Below are 20,170 nucleotides of genomic sequence, written 5' to 3'. Positions count from 1 at the left end.
AGGGAAAACCCAGTTAGCTCTGTTCCTGCTTATCACTGCTTTCCACAACCACATTTGAGTGTACATGTATCCTGTACTTCAATGGCAGCTCCCTAAATTATCTTCTTGCTTGCATTCTTGCTCCCTTTAACCCATTAACCACACTTGAGGCAGAAGGTTCTTTCAAAAAATGCAAATCTGACCGCTTTAGCAAAGATTTCCTTTTACTCAGCCATATGCTTATTTACACCTTAAACTTATGAAGTATAAAGAAGTATTATCCCTGTTTTATAGATGAAAAACGAAGGCGCAGAAAAGTTAACCGACTTGCCCATAGTCACATAGGTAGGAATTGAGATGGGATTTAAATTTGGGCTTTAACATCATTTTATACCATGTTTAAGATTCTTCTCACTTTGAAGATAGTGTCTAGAATCCATGGCCTGACTTATGAGCTCCTCCATGATCTGGTCCTTGTCCAACTCTCCAACTTTATGTCATATCACATTCTCCTTCTCTGTTCATACTCTGGCTGCATGTGTGTGTGTGTGTGTGTGTGTGTGTGTGTGTGTGTGTGTGATGTATTCACATACGCATATACATCTAAAAGTATATAAACATATTTACATGTATACATGTTCATACATATACACACATTTACATGTCCACATACATCCACATGTACAATTTTACCAATGTGCAAGTGTCAGAGGTTGTCTGGTACAGGTATTAAGAACATGGACATGGGAGCCAAACTCCCTCAGTTCAAATCCTGACTACTCTTACTTGTAGCAGATCTTCAACAGTTATTTATATTTGTATTTCTAAGTTTCCCCACCTAATAGAATGGGAAAATGGAATCTATCCTCTAGACTCATAGCAACGATTAAACAAATTAAGGTTTACATAGCACTCAGAAGTGGTGCTTGGCAGATAGTTTTCAAATTTTCCTCTGAAAATGTGTCCTGTCCCCCCCTGCCTGGAACAATTTTTCTAACTAGTCATCTCTTCCTCTACCTGAATCCAGGATTCGGCTTAGACCTAGGCTTCCTTCCTTCCTGAGGACTCTAGTTGCATAGAGTCTATCACCGTCCCCATATGCACACACAGAACACCCTGCATTTCCTCTGCAGCAGGCATCGCCCTGGTCACTGGTGCTCCTGACCGTGTTCTCTATGAGACTGTCCGCTCCAAGAGGCAGGGCTATTTCTAGCGCTGAGGTATCCGCTGCACTCATAACTCTGCCTGGTGCACAGCAGAATTCCATCAATATTTGGGAATAAATGAATGAAGCTCAGGGGATCAAACCCCTTAATCTGTCCCTGGAGACCTGGGGTAGACTCCACTGAAGAGGTAATATACATGCTGGTCTTGAAGGACATCTACATAGGAGACTCTTCTTCAGAGAGGGTAGGGCAGCCTTTTGCATATATAGAATAGTCTTGCAAAGGCAGTAATGTGACATGGCCTGTTAGGAACAGGTGGTAAAGGCCACAAGATCATAAATTTGGGGAGCTGAAAGGTAGAAGGAAATTATTTTGTAGATGAGGAAACTTGGGTAAGTTAGTTTTTTCAAGGGTCTGTATCTAATTATTAACAAAACAACCTCTCAAATAGTGCTCTTTTTATTCTCTGAAGACTTGTCAAAAGGTGCCTTCTCCCTCTGCTAAAATAGAAATAAATAAAAATGAGGATGGAAAAAAAAATAGCTACTGTATGACCAGAATTTGAGAAAGGTTTTGTGATGACTGTATTCAACTGGGACACTCAAATGTCACCTGCAAATGGGGGCTATTTCCCATTCTGTTTATTGAAGGACTAATCCTTTTGGGTGATTTCCACTGCTGGAGGTAATCAGACAGCCACAATTTAGCAGAAAAGAATGCTTAGCCAAGTATAGCTCATCCAGTAAATTCTGAAGCCTCCTCAAATGGTGCTACTTTATCTTCAGAAAAAAAATTAGGAAATTTGTGTATAAGTACAAATCAAAGGAAGAACAACAGGACCACCTTGGGAAGTCAGGCCAAAGAATTCCAAAAGAGCCACTCCAGGCTGCAGAAACTGAGCTGAGGTTTACAATTAAACTGGAACAATGAAGCCAACTGGGACAATGAAGGTCAATTATGACATAATACCTTCCTTTTGTCTTTTATCTCTAACTTCCTTCCGCTTCTATAAACTGGCTCACTCACATGGATGGGAGATGGATGATGTAACATGTTTATATTACTTTCAGAGAATATCAATTTGATAAGGTCTGTCCAGGCTTTTGATGGACAGCAGAGAAATGTAAAGTGACTAAACAGATTGGAGTCCTGGCCTTAGCCGAAATGATGTGTGATTCAATGAAGAGATGTGCACTTCCCTGTAGAAAGCAGCATCCATTTGATTAGCAGAAAATGGGAAAGGGGTGATTAGTTGACAATGTGCAGAGAAGACCAAGGGCATCACAACAAATCTTGTCAATTACAAATCCAGTGATGTCATCCATAGGGAGAAATGCATTTTGAGACTGAGCAGGCAGAGAGTTGGGAGAAAAAAAAAATAGGGACAAAAAGGAGACTGGGCTGGAGGGAACAGGAGGGCTGTGGCGAGATGGCAAATAGTGCAAGAAAGGTAGCAGGTGGCACGGATGGACCATCAGTGTGGATGAGGATGGCCCAACTGAATAATTAATAGTAACGTCAAGCTAACACAAAACTCACAGAATCTAACTACTTTAATGTGCATAGAGAACGTAATTTCTTTATTTTGTCTGAAGTTAGTTTTAGGTTCTGGCCCATGTTTCCATCCTTTGCCAAAGAGGAGAAAGTGAACTTTTAGTTCTACTTTGTTTAAACCTTAGTTCAAAATGGTGTTTTTATGGAGTTTATTTGAGAGCTCATTCTGTCTTGGACCAAGGCACCAAGTCTCTCTAAAGTCATGGCTTCTCCCTCTCCTGGGATGACATTTGGGTTACCTCATATCACGGGGAGAGAAATAAGAGTTCTTAGGCACAGAAGAACAGAATGCCTAGCCAAGTATAGCTCATCCAGAGCCCACTGATTGCCTGCCAGTCACGGCTGGAGATGGGGCAGATAAAACCCAAGTGCTGGCTTTCCTTCTCAGCTTGCTCAGAGCCTGGTGTTCTGTAGCTGATGCATCCCAGACTTCTCCGTTCTAGATGAAGAGCTCCAGACTTTTGCCCATGTGCCATCCCACTATAACCCCAGCCTTTTGTGTGGTCATGTCTCTGCCATGGGTTCTGGCGGAGACTCTCAACTCAGGATGTGTGACACATAGTAACTGAAGGCAGCCTGGGAGAGTTTAGCCTTAGGGTCTCCAGTGCCATGACCATGATGTGACCAGCCCCAGGGGGAACAGGAGTGGGGGCTTCCTACGCATACGGCAGAGGCAAGCTGTGCTAAGAGTTGCCCATCTACTGGCTTACTTTTGCCTACTAATGTACCTCTCTTCTTCTGAAGAAAAGCTCAGAGAAAGGAAATGGGGAAGCAAACCTGAACTTTGCCTTCATTTTTTCCTCCTCCTTTCATTTTTTTTTTAAAAATGTCTAGCCCTGCCTTGTGAACAAACTGCACCTTTTCTGTACATTTAGATCTCCAGGGACAGAGGCCTACAGAATAGGCTGATGTGCCAAAAGAGTGATGAAAATAGTTGAGGGATCTTCTCTTAAGCTAACATCCTGATTCTGATTCTATGGTTGGACTGTATCCCCTGCACTTCACGTGTTGGAAACTTAATCTTCAACTAGACAATTGGGAGGTGGGGTCTCTTGGGAGGTGTCAGTTCACTAGGGCTCTTCTCTCACGAATGGATTAATGCTGCTCTGAAAAGGGGCAGAAAGCAGGAGTTTCTTTTATCCTTCCATGTTCTACCATGTGAAGATAGAGTAATCCTCCTGTCCAGAGAATCAGTGTTCAGGTGCCATGTTGGAGACAGAGACTGGACCCTCACCAGGCACCACCTCTGGGGGCACCTTGACCTTGGACTTTACAGCCTCTAGAACCATGATACAACAAAATTTCTGTTCATTCATAGATTACTCAGTCTCAGGTATTCTGCCATAGAAGTACCATGGTGTATTTTGGTCTGAACTTCTGGTTTAGTTTTGCTAAATAATCCCTTCTTAAAAAGAAGACAATAAATATTTCCTGGATATTCTTCCCATTCACATGCCTTCTTTACCACATGCTAAACAACCTTCACACAGACCTTAGAATGACCAGAATAAAGATCTTTTATTATACCCAAGAAAGCCAAAGATAAACGTTCATGATAGCTAGGCACAACAACTTGGGAAACTGAGGCAGGAGGTTGCAAATTTGAGGCCAGCCTTGGCATCTTAGTGAGATCCTGTCTCAAAAACAAACAAACAAAATAAATAAAAATAAACAGACTGAGGATGTAGCTCAATGGCAGAGCACCTCTGGGTTCAATCCCTAGTTCTCAAAAAAAGAAAAAAAATGTGCATTAATAATTTCATATTGTACTAAGTTCTGGATGAGGAGAAAGAATTAAAAGGGTAAAAGAGAAGGAAATTGATATTGGCTAAATTCCATCCACTTGACAAGGTACTTTTAAAAAAATCTCTTACAACCTTGGAAAATAATCACTAATCCATTCATTTACAGAGGAGTCAACTGTGTATGAAAGAGATCAAACAATGTGCTCAGAATCATAGGATTGTAATCTGCAGATTCAGGATTTGAACACCAGAATATATAACAGAAAAATTCATGCTGTTTCCCCTATATGCTTCAATGGATGTAAGAGGCTGCACTGTATTGAATCTAAAATAGCTTCAGTGCTGGAGCTGCTCCAGTATTATACATATCACTAAAAAAGAAATGTGCTGCCAAATACACAATGCCACACCACTTATTTGTAAGATGAGTTCCAAATTCAGAGATGTTTAAAAAAATGTGAAAAGCCATGCATCTGAGAATCAATTAATTCTGGGAAGTACCATGACAGATAGGATTGTTTAAAGCAGCGCTGTATGGCCTGACCAGAGCAAAACCATGGCAAGGGCAGGGAGAGATCAGAAAAAGGTCCCCTTAGCCATTCAGCTATTAAGAAGTGGAAGATTGAGCAAAGCCAGAGACTTGTGAAATGCAAAGAAAATTTGCATTTACTTCTAAGAAATTTGCAGATGAATCAATGGGGACAGCAACAGATTGGACCCAGGTTGTAAAGGGTGGAAGAAGGAATTATGAGCCAAGAGTTGAAAGTCTTGAAGGCTGGGAATAGTGGCAGTTGGGAAACTAGGAAAATGGGAAGAGGAATGAGTTCTGTTTTGAACACATTAACATTCAAAACGTGCAGTTATCCTTATGCAACTATGAAGGGAAGAGAGGAGATGCTGATGCAGGGATGTCACCGTAAAGACTTCTGCTTAAGAAGATCAGTGCTCGAATTGTGGCTCGTGGGAGGGGGGAGATGAGCAAGAGGACAGGGCTGGACCTGTGATGCCAAAGGAAACATGGACAGATGGGACATCAGTGAAGAAGACAGGACCAACCCCAGACAGAAGAAGTCCAGTGGCACCTTCACCCAGGATGAGCATCCACCCCTTCTGGTGCCTCCAGCAGTCATTACGATGCCATCCTGAGACAGAAAGCAGGATTTTCCTGTGGCAGGTGTGAAGGTTTCACTCTCACACTTCTCTATGCACCTGGGAAGCCAGCAGGCTCCATAGAGTGAAGGGGAAGGGCTGCAGCTAACACATGGGAGGATTTCTCCCTGGAAGACCACACTATTACACTTAATTGCAAAGGCATACAAGAAAATCACTTTTGAAAGCTATGTTTAGCAAAAGTGCAAAAGGAAACAAATGGCACCTATCAAGACAAGGACTGTTAATTTAACTTTTAGAAATAAGAGCGGTGAGAGTTATCAGCATGAGCCTCTCCTGATTTCAGATCATTTCAGTAATCAATACAGCAGGCAGATGATTGCCGACTGTTTTAGTCTTTTTTGCCTCATACATGACAGCCACTCAGTCATGATTCCACAGAATTTTTGAAAACTGTATTATTTTAGGTCCTGCATCCTATTAATGTAATGTTCAAAAGTAATCAAAAAGTTACTATTTTGATAAGTGAAATAACTATTTTCTTAATCATGTTCTGAGCTTTTTCTTTTTTAACATGTAAAAGTGAATTTTATTCCAATTACATCTCTTCTAGTTACTGTCTCTTTTGCATTCTTTTGGGTACCTGTCACTGGGAAGTCAGGCTTTGAGATGGCCTTTGAAGGACAGGGATAAGGGTGGCTGGTGGTGAAAGGGTATGTCTGATAGGAGGGGGAAATTGAAATGTGTACAGAGAATAAGATCTCAGAGTCCAAAACGAGCCATGGGCCAGCTGTGTTCCAAGGCTGAGAATGGCCTGACTGCTAATGTTAGGAGGAATAGCAGAAAAGCAGGAGAAATAGCTAGGCTCACATTAAAACCCTGGAGGCTATGGACGCCATTCAACACCTAAAGGAACCCACAATATGACCTTTCAAGAGGATGCTCTGGTGGTGGTGTATAGAAAGACTCAAGTAGGGTGCTGGTGGTGGGTGGTTCTGCTAAGCACATTTTTCTAAAACCCTACTCAACATGGAACTCTGTTCTAGGCCCTGGGGACTTAAAAACAAAAGAGTTCCTTCCTTCTGGCCTGGTGGGGGTAAGCAGGAAAAGACCTGTTAAGGTGCTATATCTTCATTCACTACTTGCAGCCCTGCAGGTTAGAGCAGGGTCTGAGCAGCAGGAATGGAGAGGAGATTTGAAAGCAAGAACAGGTGGTATCTGGGGAAGAATCATCAGCCTTTTATCTATTGGGTCCCACACCACATGCTTTCGCCCCAGTCTGCTTTTATTTTTCTCAGTTCATTCCCCTTGTTCTTATTTTTCTATCCTCTTTGTAGCCAAAGGCACTTAGTGAACACCAGCAAATTAAATGCCACGCTTAAACGCTGTGCCTTTTTCTGAATCCACGGGCATTCATCACTTTGAGAGGGCTTGGTGTTCTTTCCACTGTTGTTTTCCTCTCTGAGTAGTCACTCTGTAGGTCACACGCAGAATTAATTGAAGTTCACATAATCAGACTGGCGCATTTTCATTAAACATCTGAGTTTAAATGAAAGAAACAAAGGCAATGCCACAGAACGGCCCACTAAACAGGCACGTAGATCAAAGGCACATGGGCTGGCTTAACATACTACTGCATGTTTATCAATCTAATTTAAGAAAGCTTTTGTTAAATGGCTTATGATGTACCAGCTGCTTAAGTGACCACTGGGATGAGCTGAATAAGACACACGTGCAGTCCTTAAAGACAGGTGAGGAAGCGCCCACCAAGTGACATCTCATTCTCTCCATTGCTCATGTTAGAGCCTGCCATGACCACTTCTTGTTCCACCATTCCTCCCTGTTCAAAGCGCCTAAGCAAGCCTCTGAAAGTCTTATCATGTTGCTCTTTTCCTCTCATTCAATGAAATTCCATGTCCTTAATCTTGGCCCATAAGGTCCCTTATGATCCAACTTTGATGTCAACTGTAATTCTTTCCCTCACTCCACTCCTTTTTGGCTTCTTTACTTTTCTTAGGATGTTCTAAACCCACTCCTCAGATCCTTTTCCTTGTTCCTTACATCTGGAATTCTCCTTTCCTTGACATCTATATGATTTGCTGTCACCTTCTGCAGATTTCTGCTCAAATTCTGTTTGGACCACCTGGCATTCCCTAAACCCCCTTACCCCTGCTTTGTTTTTCATCGAAGCATTTATGGGATAAGCTGCACTTAATAAATGGATAAATTCCAGCAGTAATATCTGTATCCCTAAACAACACTGAAAACTTTACAGAAGAGGGCCTCTGGGGTTTGCTCCTGTAGTCCCAGAGCTTAGAATGCTGACCACCATGTGGTCAGTGCTCAACACACACTTTTAAAATATACTGAATGATTGGTAGTTATGCACAGAATTTTAGAGGAACAATAAGAAGGGCATATGTCACATCCTGGGATTAGAGAAAGTTTTCTTAAGGAAATGATTCTTGGACTGAGTCCTCTTTTTGTGTGTTCATTCCTCATTCACTAATAAAGTCTTACAGACTTTTCCTAGGTACCAGGTACTATTCTAGAGACATGAATGTAGCTTCCAGGAAGGCAGACAAGCCCCTGTTCTTGTGGGAGAAAGAAAATAAGCAAGCCAATCCATCAGCAAACAAGAAAGATATCTGAGACTGACACATGCTATGCAAAGAACTGAAAATACTGCATCATAGGGGCTGGGGATGTGGCTCAAGTGGTAGCGCACTCGCCTGGCATGCGTGCGGCCCGGGTTCGATCCTCAGCACCACATACAAACAAAGATGTTGTGTCCGCCGAGAACTGAAAAATAAATATTAAAAACACACTCTCTCTTTAAAAAAAATACTGCATCATAAAATATCTATGTTGTGACTTCAGACTGTATCATCAGAGAAGTATCTCTAGGAAATGACATTTCAGTGGAGACCCGAGGGACAATTAGAAAGCAGGCCTATGAGGATGAAGAGCTAAGTATTCCTGACATGGATCATGGCTGAAGGAAAGAGCCAAAGCAGCACAAGAGGCGGCAGAGCAGTGGGCCAGGAAGAGAGGAGAGCAACTTGAGATCAGGTCGGAGAATGCAGGAGGTGACATAGGGGAGGTGCCAGATGGAAAGCACTGCAGGTGGAGGGACTAAACCCCCAAATATGAGCAAACAGAGGCAGGTACCAAATGAATGGTGTGTCTAAGTGACTTGAAAATGGATTTCTTCTGGGTGCAGGGCACAAGCAAAGATGGAATCTGGGATACTGTGAGGTGAACTGGCTTCTCAGGAAGCTTCTGGCACATATTTTATTGCAGCTGAGGAGAGAGAACAATCTCGCTGGAAAATATAGCTTCTGGGAAAAGCTCCATAAATAACCTACTATAAAAGTCTAGAGTAAGAAGTACAGTCTTAGAAGGTTCAGATGCTATGTATTTGAGCTCCTGCTGAGCTTACAACTGGTAAGCAAATGCAACCTTGCAAGGTTTACTTATTCTAAACACCATCTCAGACCTGTAAGGAGTGACAATCCCTAGTATAAATACTGAGCTGAAGGATGGGTCAATTAACTTACTCTGGGGTCCTAGTCCATGTCTTCTTTTCAGGATCTCACCGACTGACCCAGTACACCTGTCTAGAATGATTCTTGCCCTCAATTTATTCTACAGGCTTTGCCTTCTGCAATTTCCCTCTGGCTCTCTTGTATTCTCCTGTGCCCACCGCTAATTTGGAAAATATACTCTTTTTCCCCCCTCAGCAAATCCTTGTCAATACTGTGTTCTATGGAGGCCAGTCAACAACCTCTTCTCTTTACTAACAAGAAGGATGCAAAACAAACTCAAAGAAGGGATTAATATGCTTGGACGCATTTCTTTTTCTATAGTAACAGAGTCCCGAAGGAGTGTCCAAGTCGTCGGGAATCCTGACAGATTGGAAGTTTTGTAACAATTGGGACCCTGTTATCAGTAGAACCAGATTCCTCAGAGAAGGCAGTGCTGAATTCATGACAAGGAATTTAATTTAGGCTCACAATTTATCAAGTAAATGGTGACTTATGAGAAACTATTCACTATGTGTGTCATACGGCCTGCTGCTGACACTGTGCTCTGAGACTGAGGCCATTTAGAGACAATTACTTTATACATCATATTAGAACACATCATGAGGTATACCAAGATAAAATATTTATCTAAGAGGCAACAAATGAAGGGTGACATTTTCATCCATTCTTGTACCATAAACCCTATTACATATGCATCACTTGGCAATGTCGATGTGCAGTTGAGGTAGTACCAGAGACTTAAGATTTCCATTGTAAGTGCAAATGGTGGCCAGCTGAAAAATTCTGAATAGATACTATTATCTTCTTCAGGAGCCATTTACTTTTTCAAGTTTGGAATGTCCAAGATGCATTCAATGTTTTCAAGTACTGTTTTTTTTTTTTTTTCCCCCAGGTGCAAAATCTACGGTGTATAAAAACCATATGAACTTTAGCAATGACATGGGAAGTTACTGTCAGGCTGATACACACATAAAAGCTGTTTTAGTCAGTTGTCATGAACAACTCAGAAGAGGGGCAATTTATTTTAGCTCATAGTTCCAGAGGTTTAGGTTCATGGTGGGCCAACTCCACTGCTTTGGGCCCAAGGAGAGGCAGCACATCACGGTGCTACTTCATTCATGGTGACCAGGAAGCAGAGGCAAGGGAGAAGGGGACACTGGTAAGATGAACTCTTTCATTGCACGCCCCAGTGACCCACCTCCTTCAGCCACACCCACCTGCCTTCAGGTGCCACCCAGGCAGTCCATTCAAACTAGAATGGACTTAAAGGTTACAACTCTCATTAATCATTTTGCCTCTGAATGTTCCTACATTAACACAGGAGCTTTTGGGGAATACCTCATATTCAAACCTTAATACCCCCCCCCCACACACACACACACTTTTGGGTAAATGGTAAAGCCTTGAAATACTCAGAAAAAATAATATTTTACAATGTGAATTAAAAACTGGAAGGCAGATAGAAGGCAAGAGCTGGCCAGGTTGCTGAAAAAGAAATACTTTCAAAAAGTTGGCCCTGCCTTTAGATGCAGAACATCCCTGAAGACCACAGCTTAAAATTTAAGGGCAGGTGCTCAGTGACCTATCTTTTTGATAGTAGAGACTGTTAAAAAGCAAATGAATACGGTTTAAAAAAAAAAAAAAAGATGGCCAGTACCAGGCAGGGTCCAAGAATCACAGCACAAAATTATAAAACATTAAAAATAACTTTTATTTCCATTTTCCAATATTTCTTTTATACCCATCCTTATAGAAATGAACATTTTCAGGGCTTACAACTTGTATTTTACCACACTCGAATTCTAAAAAGAAACAAATCACTACTTATTCAGCTGATATAATTAAAACTGAAATTAGCATTAGAGTTACCTGAAATTCCAGTCCATAGTTTTCTCTGCAGAATTCTCTCAGTTTAGGATATACATTTTCTCTCAGTGCCTGTCTTTCTGCTCCCGTGTCTACAGTAGAAAATCAAACATATACAAGTGAGGTATACCCACATATTTCTAAAAAATAATAAAAACTTAAATATTAACGTTAATATATGAAATTGGGGTGATAAGTTTTGAAGTGGTGGGATATTGGGCTGCTGGGATAATTCCCCAGAGATCCACCCAGTAGGCATGTATAAGTAGCACACAGGATGGACGAGAGCCCCACTGGTCCATTTTCTGCGCAGGGTTGAGAACTGAGTTGATTCTTTATGCCCACATTGGTGTTTACATCAAACTTTTAAATAGTCATGACCACCCTGTCTTTGGGGGAAGTAGGTGACATTATAGATTCCCCTGTTTTAGCTCAATGACATGTAAAAATTTCAACTCACACACGCATTGATTTAGTTATTGATGTACCAAAAAATCCACACCATATATTTTCCTGTAGAGATTAGAAATAATGCAACGTTTACAAATTTGACACAGTATCCAGGCAATCAGCATAATAATTTATGAGAGACCAATAGTGGAAGAAAACATGAAAAACTAGCAGATCCCACCCTCTGTAGATTCAACGGGGCAAGGGTTTAACAGGAACATCACACATTTTAGGTTTAGGGACTTTGTTAAATTAAGAATTTTTTTTTTTTTTAATGTGCCACATCATGCAAGACAGCTGACATAAAATGTTTTTATCCTGTTATTACAAAATATGAGACAAAGAACCTGAAACCAGAATTAGAGAACAAACCCACACACATTTAATGTTGAAATTTTGCACAGGAAGGAATTCCCAAGCCTCCTGTGCTGAATGCCATGATTCTCTTGCATCCATGGTGACACTCTAGGAGTATTACAGCCAAAGAGGGGTGTCCTTGCCCCATGAACTCCAGTGAACCATTGGAAACAGTTTTTTTTTTTTTCCTTTCAAAAATTAAGTTAATGTGTTATCTCATGAAAAGTATCCTTTGCTAAATGTACCTTAATCCCAGCTGAAATGATGGAACATCTGCAGGGCACATTCACAATGCAGATAAGAACTCAAAAGAATTTCCTTTTTATTCTCAAGCACATCTGCCCATGAAATATTTAACCATATGCTGTGCTGACCCACTCTATTTTCCTACTATTCTTAAGCCTATTTTGAGAAGAAACAAAGAACCACGTTCAAGAGTCTGAAATGTAGCTACAGCCCAGCAGAGTGGCAGGCACCAGAGTTTAAATGAAAATCAATCAGAGGAAGAGAGAGTTTCAGATTCCGCTGACACCTAAACAAACTGGGTCTTTCCATACAGTAGATCCCACGTGGTCCTGAGCCCAAAGGGCAAACAGAAAACCAGGCTGAACAGGGCCCTGTGGTGTTGCGGCATTGCCAGACACAGCACATCAGGTTTTCATATCATTTACATAATCTTGGGATCAGATACCTATCCTCTCTTGCCCCAATTAAAAAGCTGAAAACAGTAACTTTATATTAAAGCTGGTAATAGTCAATCTCTCTAAAAGGTCTTGACAGATTTTTTAAAACCCAAATAACTACAACAACAAAAGTCATTTAAAAAACAAATACTATCATATATGGAAGTTGGGAATATATTCAACAGGTCTGAGTGTTCTGAAATTCTGAAGTTAGTATTTGATACATGAAATAATTATGGAATGATAGAAGGAACAGAAATTTCTTAAAAAATCTTAAAAAAATCTAATTATAATTCTTATTACTGAGTACTGAGGCCTGGATGTGCAAAAGTGAGGAGGAAAAGACAGAAATATAGTACTCAATCTCTAATATTTACTAATAGTGAATAGTCTTACTATAATCTGGTAGTGTGCTAAGCAAGCCTATGTGTTTTTTTTCCTTGGTCATTTCTGATGATAACCATATGAAACAGGTGAAATTTTTATTCTGTTCTTTTGATTGAAGAGACTAAGGACAGAGGGATTAAGAAACTGGCCAGGTTATATGGCCACTAGTTTAGACAACTCAGATTGGAAGCCATGCATTGCTCTGCTTTACCCCGGAGACAGGCAACTACAAAAAGAATCAACCTTTGAAAGCAATGAATACAATAGCTATAAAAAATGGCTAAGGGTTGTAGAAATTCTAGTGTGTCCAATAAATAAATTTGAGGTATCCTTGATGGATTCTTCTTTTTCTGTTATAAACCCCTACCATAGCCAATCCATCAAGATCTTCTGCTATACCTCTAAACAAATCCTGAAATGATCCAGCTCTTCCCTCTGCTGCTGGATGCAAGCCATATCCCCCTCTCAACTGGACTGGATCCCTGTTTCATATGTTTTCTTCAATCCATTCCACACAGAGCAGCCAGAAGGACCTTTTCAACATGTAAATCTGATCACATCATGACCGGCTTTCAAACCCTCCAACAGCTTTGCATGAAACTTGGACGGAAATCCACACACTCTTTCTGTTAAAGCTTTCACATTCCCCAAGTTCATCTCCTACTACTTCCCTGTTCATGCCACCCCAGCAGGGCTGGCCTACAGCAGCTTCTCGATTACAGTCCCACTAATGGGCCTTTGCTCTTGCTGTATCTTCCTCCCACAACCCTGAGTCCTGGATCTGCTTGAGGCATCTCTGGACACTGGAGTGTCCCCTTCAGTTCACCTTTTCAGAGAGGTCTTCTCCAAGCACCCCAGCCACAGCAGCCTCTGAACCACTGTCTACTACCTTCTTTTAAATTTTGCACAGGACTCATCACTACAATTGCTGTTTGTTTACTATCTCCCCTAGAAAAATGTGAGCTCAATGGGAGTTGGAATCCTCTGCCTCATTGGCTGGTGCCTCCCCAGGGATTAGAGTCATTCAATGAGAGTGAATGAAAAGCCCACACATGCACGGTGACAAACCACACCCTGGCCTTACTACCCACCCGACAATAACCTCCAGGAGCACAGAGGCCTCCTAAGATACAATTCGTCATTGGGAACATATAAAAACAAGACTGAGATTCTGGAATATAAATGATGGGGTTTAGATATTTAGTGTCATAAGGTAAACGAAGAGAGTGAAATATGAATTTCCGATTTCCATATTTCTAGCAGAATATGAGTATTTTCTTATCAAGCTATTTTGAACCTTGCTAAATATGTGAAGGAAGTACCCAGACCATAGCTGGTACACATTCTGGTGCTCTTATTTTATGAGAATGACTCATATTTCCCTATATTTGTATTAATATGTGATGATTAGTTCTGGAAATGGAAAAGTAATTAAGATAGAATGGATTAATTGTGATGGATGACAGATAAGCTGGCTTAATTAAATAAAAACCCCCCTGATTCATACCGACAGCAAATCCGGACGGCTGGCAATTAAAAACACTTGAATGTCAGAGACAGGAAAAATTAACTTGCAGAATCTCACACATAAAAAGGGACCTCTTCAAGTATAGATCAGATGAGGTGCGTCACCATGTATTTTTTATACATAGTCAGTACATCTGTTTGAATCTGCTCTGCTCCTTAGTGCTTTGAAAAGGTGCATTAACACTTTGGCTGTGCTATTAGGTTTCTGAGCAGTTGCTTTCTAAATGATTCTTTGGTGATCTCAGAGTAAGTGAAAGTCTGTATGCAGTGTCTGAACTACCCACAGGAAGTACATTAGTTGGGGAGAATTATTAATCAAAACCAAGATCCTTGAAACATCTTGATATAACTTCAGAAGGGTTTAGATTAATTCTGAATGCTTATTAAACATAAAAGAGTGTTGAATGACTATGTTGGAAAGCAACCTCACCCAGCTCCTGCCTTGCTCAATAGCTGGCCACAGACATTAGATTAAGTCATTTTTCTGACTGTTGGCAGCTCAGAAAATGTGTTTAGGATCCATGACACATACTCTGCTAAGATTGTCACATTAGCCCAGTGTCCCAGGTTTCCACGTATTTGCTCTTGCTTAGATATTTTCTCTCATAGCTTCTTCGCCAGTGATCTTATGGACAGTATATCTGGCTTTTTGTGGTTCTTACTTGGATCAACTCCTTGTTTGTACATTTCCCAAACTATGTCTCCTCTCTATGGCCCTCTGAAAAATTCTCTAAACCCAACCAGCCACACTCACCCTTCCACATTCAAATCTTGTCAATTTTATGTCATAAACATCTTTTTTTCCCCAATGTTTTCACACCCATCTTCTCTCAACCCCAATTCTATTTGTCTAACCTGTTATCTGTCCCTCACTCACCACAGGCCAATGAACCATAGAGATACAAGAGAGAAATTCCATGACAAAACAAAAGCAAAAATGAATCTGATCAATAGAAACCTTGGCTAGCCTTTGGTGGGCCAGAGGACAAAGGCCAGAATGCTCAGCAGCTGTCAATACTGACAACCACAGTTGTCTGTTTCTTTTCTATTCTTCCAGGGTTTCTTCCCATTTCTACCTAACAAACATTAAAAATTTAAATCAAATATTTTGACACTAGAAAAGTCATGAATTGGACTAATTCAGTGATGACTGTGAAAATGTTGCATTCTTTCATTTTATCGCCACAAGCTTATTATGAGACAAATATGACTTGCCTATTTTGCAGAAGAGGAGACAGAGCTTATAAGTCACTCACTCAAGGCCACACAGCTAAGCTCCACCTTTGGCTGTTCACCATAAATCTTCCCAGAGTCTGAGTTTTCAGATGTCACTTGGCTGGAGCCTTGTCCTCACATAAAACACTTTTTATGCTCAGAAGCTCCTGTCAATTGCACCCCTATGTGCGACTCCTACTCTTCTGAGTCCCAGTCATGCTCCAGGAACTCCTGCTAGGAACAGGCATGCCCCGTCTTGGCCACCCCACAGCACTCTGCTCGCTCCTGTGTGACATCTCATGCTGGGATCTCCTGTAGTTTACTGTAGTTATTATTTTTAGTTTGTCTCACTCATTGGGCTGTGAGTTCATGGAAGATAGAGATTTTCTCATCCATCTTTACATCTTTACAGAAATCAATGATTCCCAGAACATAATTCACATAAGTGAATGGGCGAGTAGAAGCTATTATAGTCAAAACATTAACTAAACTGACTAGAAGACTAATTTGTCTTCAAAAATTAATATGAATAAAAATCCAATATAATTTTCAAGTATATTGACTATGCTGACAGCTTGAGTGGTCCTGTGTGAATCTAAGGAGATGTTACAAAATACACAATGGAGTAAGGCACTGTGAGGAGTGGATTCTCCCCTCAAGGCACAATAATCAAACATGACATTATCAAAATAAGGATTTTAAAGCTCTGGAATCAACTAAAGTCATAAAAACCGAGAAAGCATTATTCTTGAAATAATTTGTCCCCAGCCCCCTCCCTCCTCTCCCTGTTTCCCAGCCGCTGTGAGGTAAGCAGCTTTCCCCTCCCAATGTGTTCTGTCATGATGTTCTGTCTCACTTCAGGCTCAAAGTAACAGCCAGCCGACCATGCACTGAAACCTCTGAAACCAGGAATCCAAATAAATCTTCTCTCCATGGTTTTTCTCAGGTGTTTGATTCAGTGACGAAAATCTGACTAACATACTACGTTTAAAAAGGGAGAATGAACAGATCCCAAGATACCTATGAAACAACATCAACCATACTGATCTATAAAGAGCCCCAGAAGGAAAGGCGGAATATGAGGGGCAATTTTTTTGAAGAAATAATTGCTAAAACTTCCCTCATTTAAAAGAATATATTAGACTATACATCTAAGAAGTTCAAAGAACTCAAGCAGGATAAATACGAAGAGATTTACACCTTAATGAGATACAGTCAGACTATGGAAACAAAGGTAAAGGAAAAGTCTGAACAGTAAGAGAAAAGTGAATTGTTTCCTACAGGAGAAGAATACAATTAATGGCTACCTTCTCATCAGAAGGAATGGTGGTCAAAAGGCAATGGTGCAACTTAAAGTACTGAAAAAAGTAAACCAGTGTCTCTATGCCCAACAGAACTATTTAAAAAATATGTGCACTCTGCTCTGTGCACATATGAATATATATAACTTTTATGTATAGCTATAATGCAACAGTTAAAAAAATAGAAAGAAGCCCAATAAAGAACAGGAAGGGGATCAGTGGGAAGCAAGAAGGAAGAAAAAGGGGCAGTACTGGGGACTGAAGTGTAGCAAATTATGTTACATGCATTTATGAAACCAATTCTGTTTAACTACAATGCAATAAAAAATGACATTAACAAGTTGAATAGTAGAGAAGATGTTACTATCATCTCTGCATTAAAGAATATACTAAAGAAATTCCTTTAAGCTTAAAGGAAATGACATTAGGTGCAAATATAAATGCATTACAAAGGAATGAAGAACTACTCTAAGATTTCATCTAACTATAATCAGAATAGTAATTATCAAGAATACAAGCAGCAATAAATGTTGCTGAAGATGTGGGGGAAAAGGTAAACTCATACACTGATGGTGAGACTGCAAATTGTTGCAACCATAATGGAAAACAGTATGGAGATTCCTCAGTAAACTTGGAATGGAACCACCATTTGACACAGTCATCACACTCCTAGGTCTACACCTGAAGGACTTAAAATCAGCATACTATAGTGATGCAGACTCATCAAGGTTTATAGCAGCTCAATTCACAATAGTCAAGCTGTGGAACCAACCTAGATGCCCTTCAACAGATGAATGGATAAAAAAAATGTCGCAGATATACACAATGGAATATTACTCAGCCTTAAAAAAGAATGAAATTATGGCATTTGCTGATAAATGGATGGAGCTGAAGACTATCATGTTGGTTGAAATAAGCCAACCCCCCAAAACCAAAGGCCAAATATTTTCTCTGATGTGCAGGAGCTAATTCACAATAAGGGGAGGTCTAGGGAAGAATAGAGGTACTTTGGGTTGGACAGAAGGGAGTGAAAGGAAGAGAGGAGATATGTGGGTAGGAAGGGTAGTAGAATGAATCACATTATTATAGACATATGTTCACATATGAATACATGACCAGTGTGATTCTATATCATGTACATCCAGAAGAAAAGTTATACTCCATTTATTTATGATGTGTCAAAATGCATTGTACTGTCATGCATAACTAAGTAGAACAAAAAAAAATGCAAAAGAAAGAAAGAAATGAACACTGGAAAAGGTAAATACTTAAGTATGTTTAAAAGACAATATAAATTGCTATGATTTGAATAAGTATCTCCCAGAGGCCTATGTGTGGCCCTATTAGAAGATGGTGGAGTCTTTAAGAGATGGAGCCTAGGGCCAGTGTTCTGGTCATTGAGGGTGTGTCCTTAAAAGGGGCCTATGGAACTTGCCAATTCTATTTTGGTTTCCTGGATCCCGATGTGAGTAGCTTGGTTTGCCCCACACTCCTGCCATATGTGCTGCCCCATCAGAGGCCCATGGTAGAGGAGTCAATCAAGGACTGGGATGTCCCAAATAAACCTTCTCTAAGTTAACTGCTTCAGTTATTTCATAATAGTGGTGGAAAGCTGACTAATACAGTATACAAGTATATACTATCTTTAAAAGACGCTTTAAATTAAAAAACACAAACAGGTTGACAGTAAAAGGATGCAAATACACAATGTTTAGTAACCAAATGCAGACTGGATGTACTAGTATCAGAAAAATAGGCTTTAATATTAATAGATAAAAGACAAATGATTCAGCAATTATAATGTGTACACATCCATAAATAAAACCATAAAGTATACGAAGCTAAAATGGATGGGATTAAAAGGAGAAATAAATATTCCAACAAGTTTGGTAACTTTAATAACCAGTATTATTTATCTCAATGAATCATAAAGAACCAAGAGAAAATCAAAGATATAGAATACTTAAACACAACTATCGAGCAGCCTGACCTGACATTTGTATATATTCATGAAACAACTTGACCTGACATTTATAGAATAATTCACCCAAAGACAGCAGAAACCACATTCTTCTCTAGGGCTCATGGAACACTTCTCATGGTAGACCACACGCTAGACCACAAGTCTCATCGGTTTAACAGTATTAAAAAATCAAAACAAGTGTGATCTCCAACTATAACAGAATCATGTTATAAATCAATATGAATTTGAGAAATTTCTAGATACTTGGAAATTCTAACATACAAATGTGCTAAAATACTTCTAAATACTTGATCCTATCACACATGTATTGAAGAAGAAGACACAGATGAAAAGTAAATGTTACGAAATGATGGACATGAACACACCTTGAAAGCTATGAAATGCAGCGATGGCAACGGTGACAAAATAAAACCTATCTTTAACAACTCCAGCAGAGAAATCTCAAATCAGTAATTTAAGAGTCCACTTTCAGAAGCTAGGAAGAGAAAACTGAACTCAAAGCAAGGTGATGGAAGGAAATAATAAGGATTAGGGTATAAATCAATGACATAAAAAGCAGAAAAAAATAGGGAAAGAAAATCAAATTCAAAAGTTGGCTTTTGACAGATCAATAAAATTATAAACTGCTGGCGAGGTTGGCCAAGAAAAGGCAGCAACAAACAGATTATCCAATTCAAGAATGAGAAGGAGCCAAATGCTGCAGAAATTAAAAAATGATAAGGGCATACCATGCACAATAACTGTTTTTAATGAATTAGACAACTTAGGTGAAGCAGATTCCTAGAAACACACAAACTATTAAGACTTATTCAAGAAGAAAAAGAAGGCTGGCCTAGACACACACACACACACATCAAGTGAAAAAAGCTATTAAAAAATCTTCCTATGAAGAAAATCCTAGGCCAAGTATATAACCAGTACAAATATTTAAAGAAGGAACCCTTTAGAAACCCTTTCAGAAAATGAGAACAGAACATTTTAACTCATTCTGTAAGTCTATATCATCCTAAATCCAGCGTCAGACAGACTTCAAAATTCAAAACAGAAGCACACAGATATCCCTCATGATATAGAAGCAAAATTCCTTAACAAAATATTAGTAAGCTGAGTGGGGGCATGGTCCAGGATAAGATTAATACTCAAAGATAACTTAATGTAAAATGCCATAGAAACAGAATAAAGAACATACCCATGTGATCACTCAATAAATGCAGAAAAACTCTTATAAAATCTAGTAGTGTTCAGGATAAAAACTTAGCAACAAGAAATAGAAGGGAACTTCCTCAGCCTCATAAAGG

General features: G+C 39.9%; 1 protein-coding gene across 1 annotated transcript in view; it reads right to left on the bottom strand.

Annotated features, from left to right (window-relative positions):
- Positions 1-20,170, bottom strand: part of Nwd2 (NACHT and WD repeat domain containing 2) — a 151,894-nt gene that overhangs the window by 79,807 nt on the left and 51,917 nt on the right. Inside the window, exon 2 of the mRNA XM_027941566.2 lies at positions 10,972-11,060. Within this exon, the coding sequence (XP_027797367.2) occupies positions 10,972-11,060 (89 nt within the window). The remainder of the gene's footprint in view (positions 1-10,971; positions 11,061-20,170) is intronic.

Source organism: Marmota flaviventris, chromosome 7 (assembly GCF_047511675.1).
Source record: "Marmota flaviventris isolate mMarFla1 chromosome 7, mMarFla1.hap1, whole genome shotgun sequence".
In the NCBI taxonomy this organism is placed as follows: domain Eukaryota; kingdom Metazoa; phylum Chordata; class Mammalia; order Rodentia; family Sciuridae; genus Marmota; species Marmota flaviventris.
Note: the sequence above shows the minus strand (reverse complement) of the source record. Positions and strands in the feature narration are given on the sequence as shown.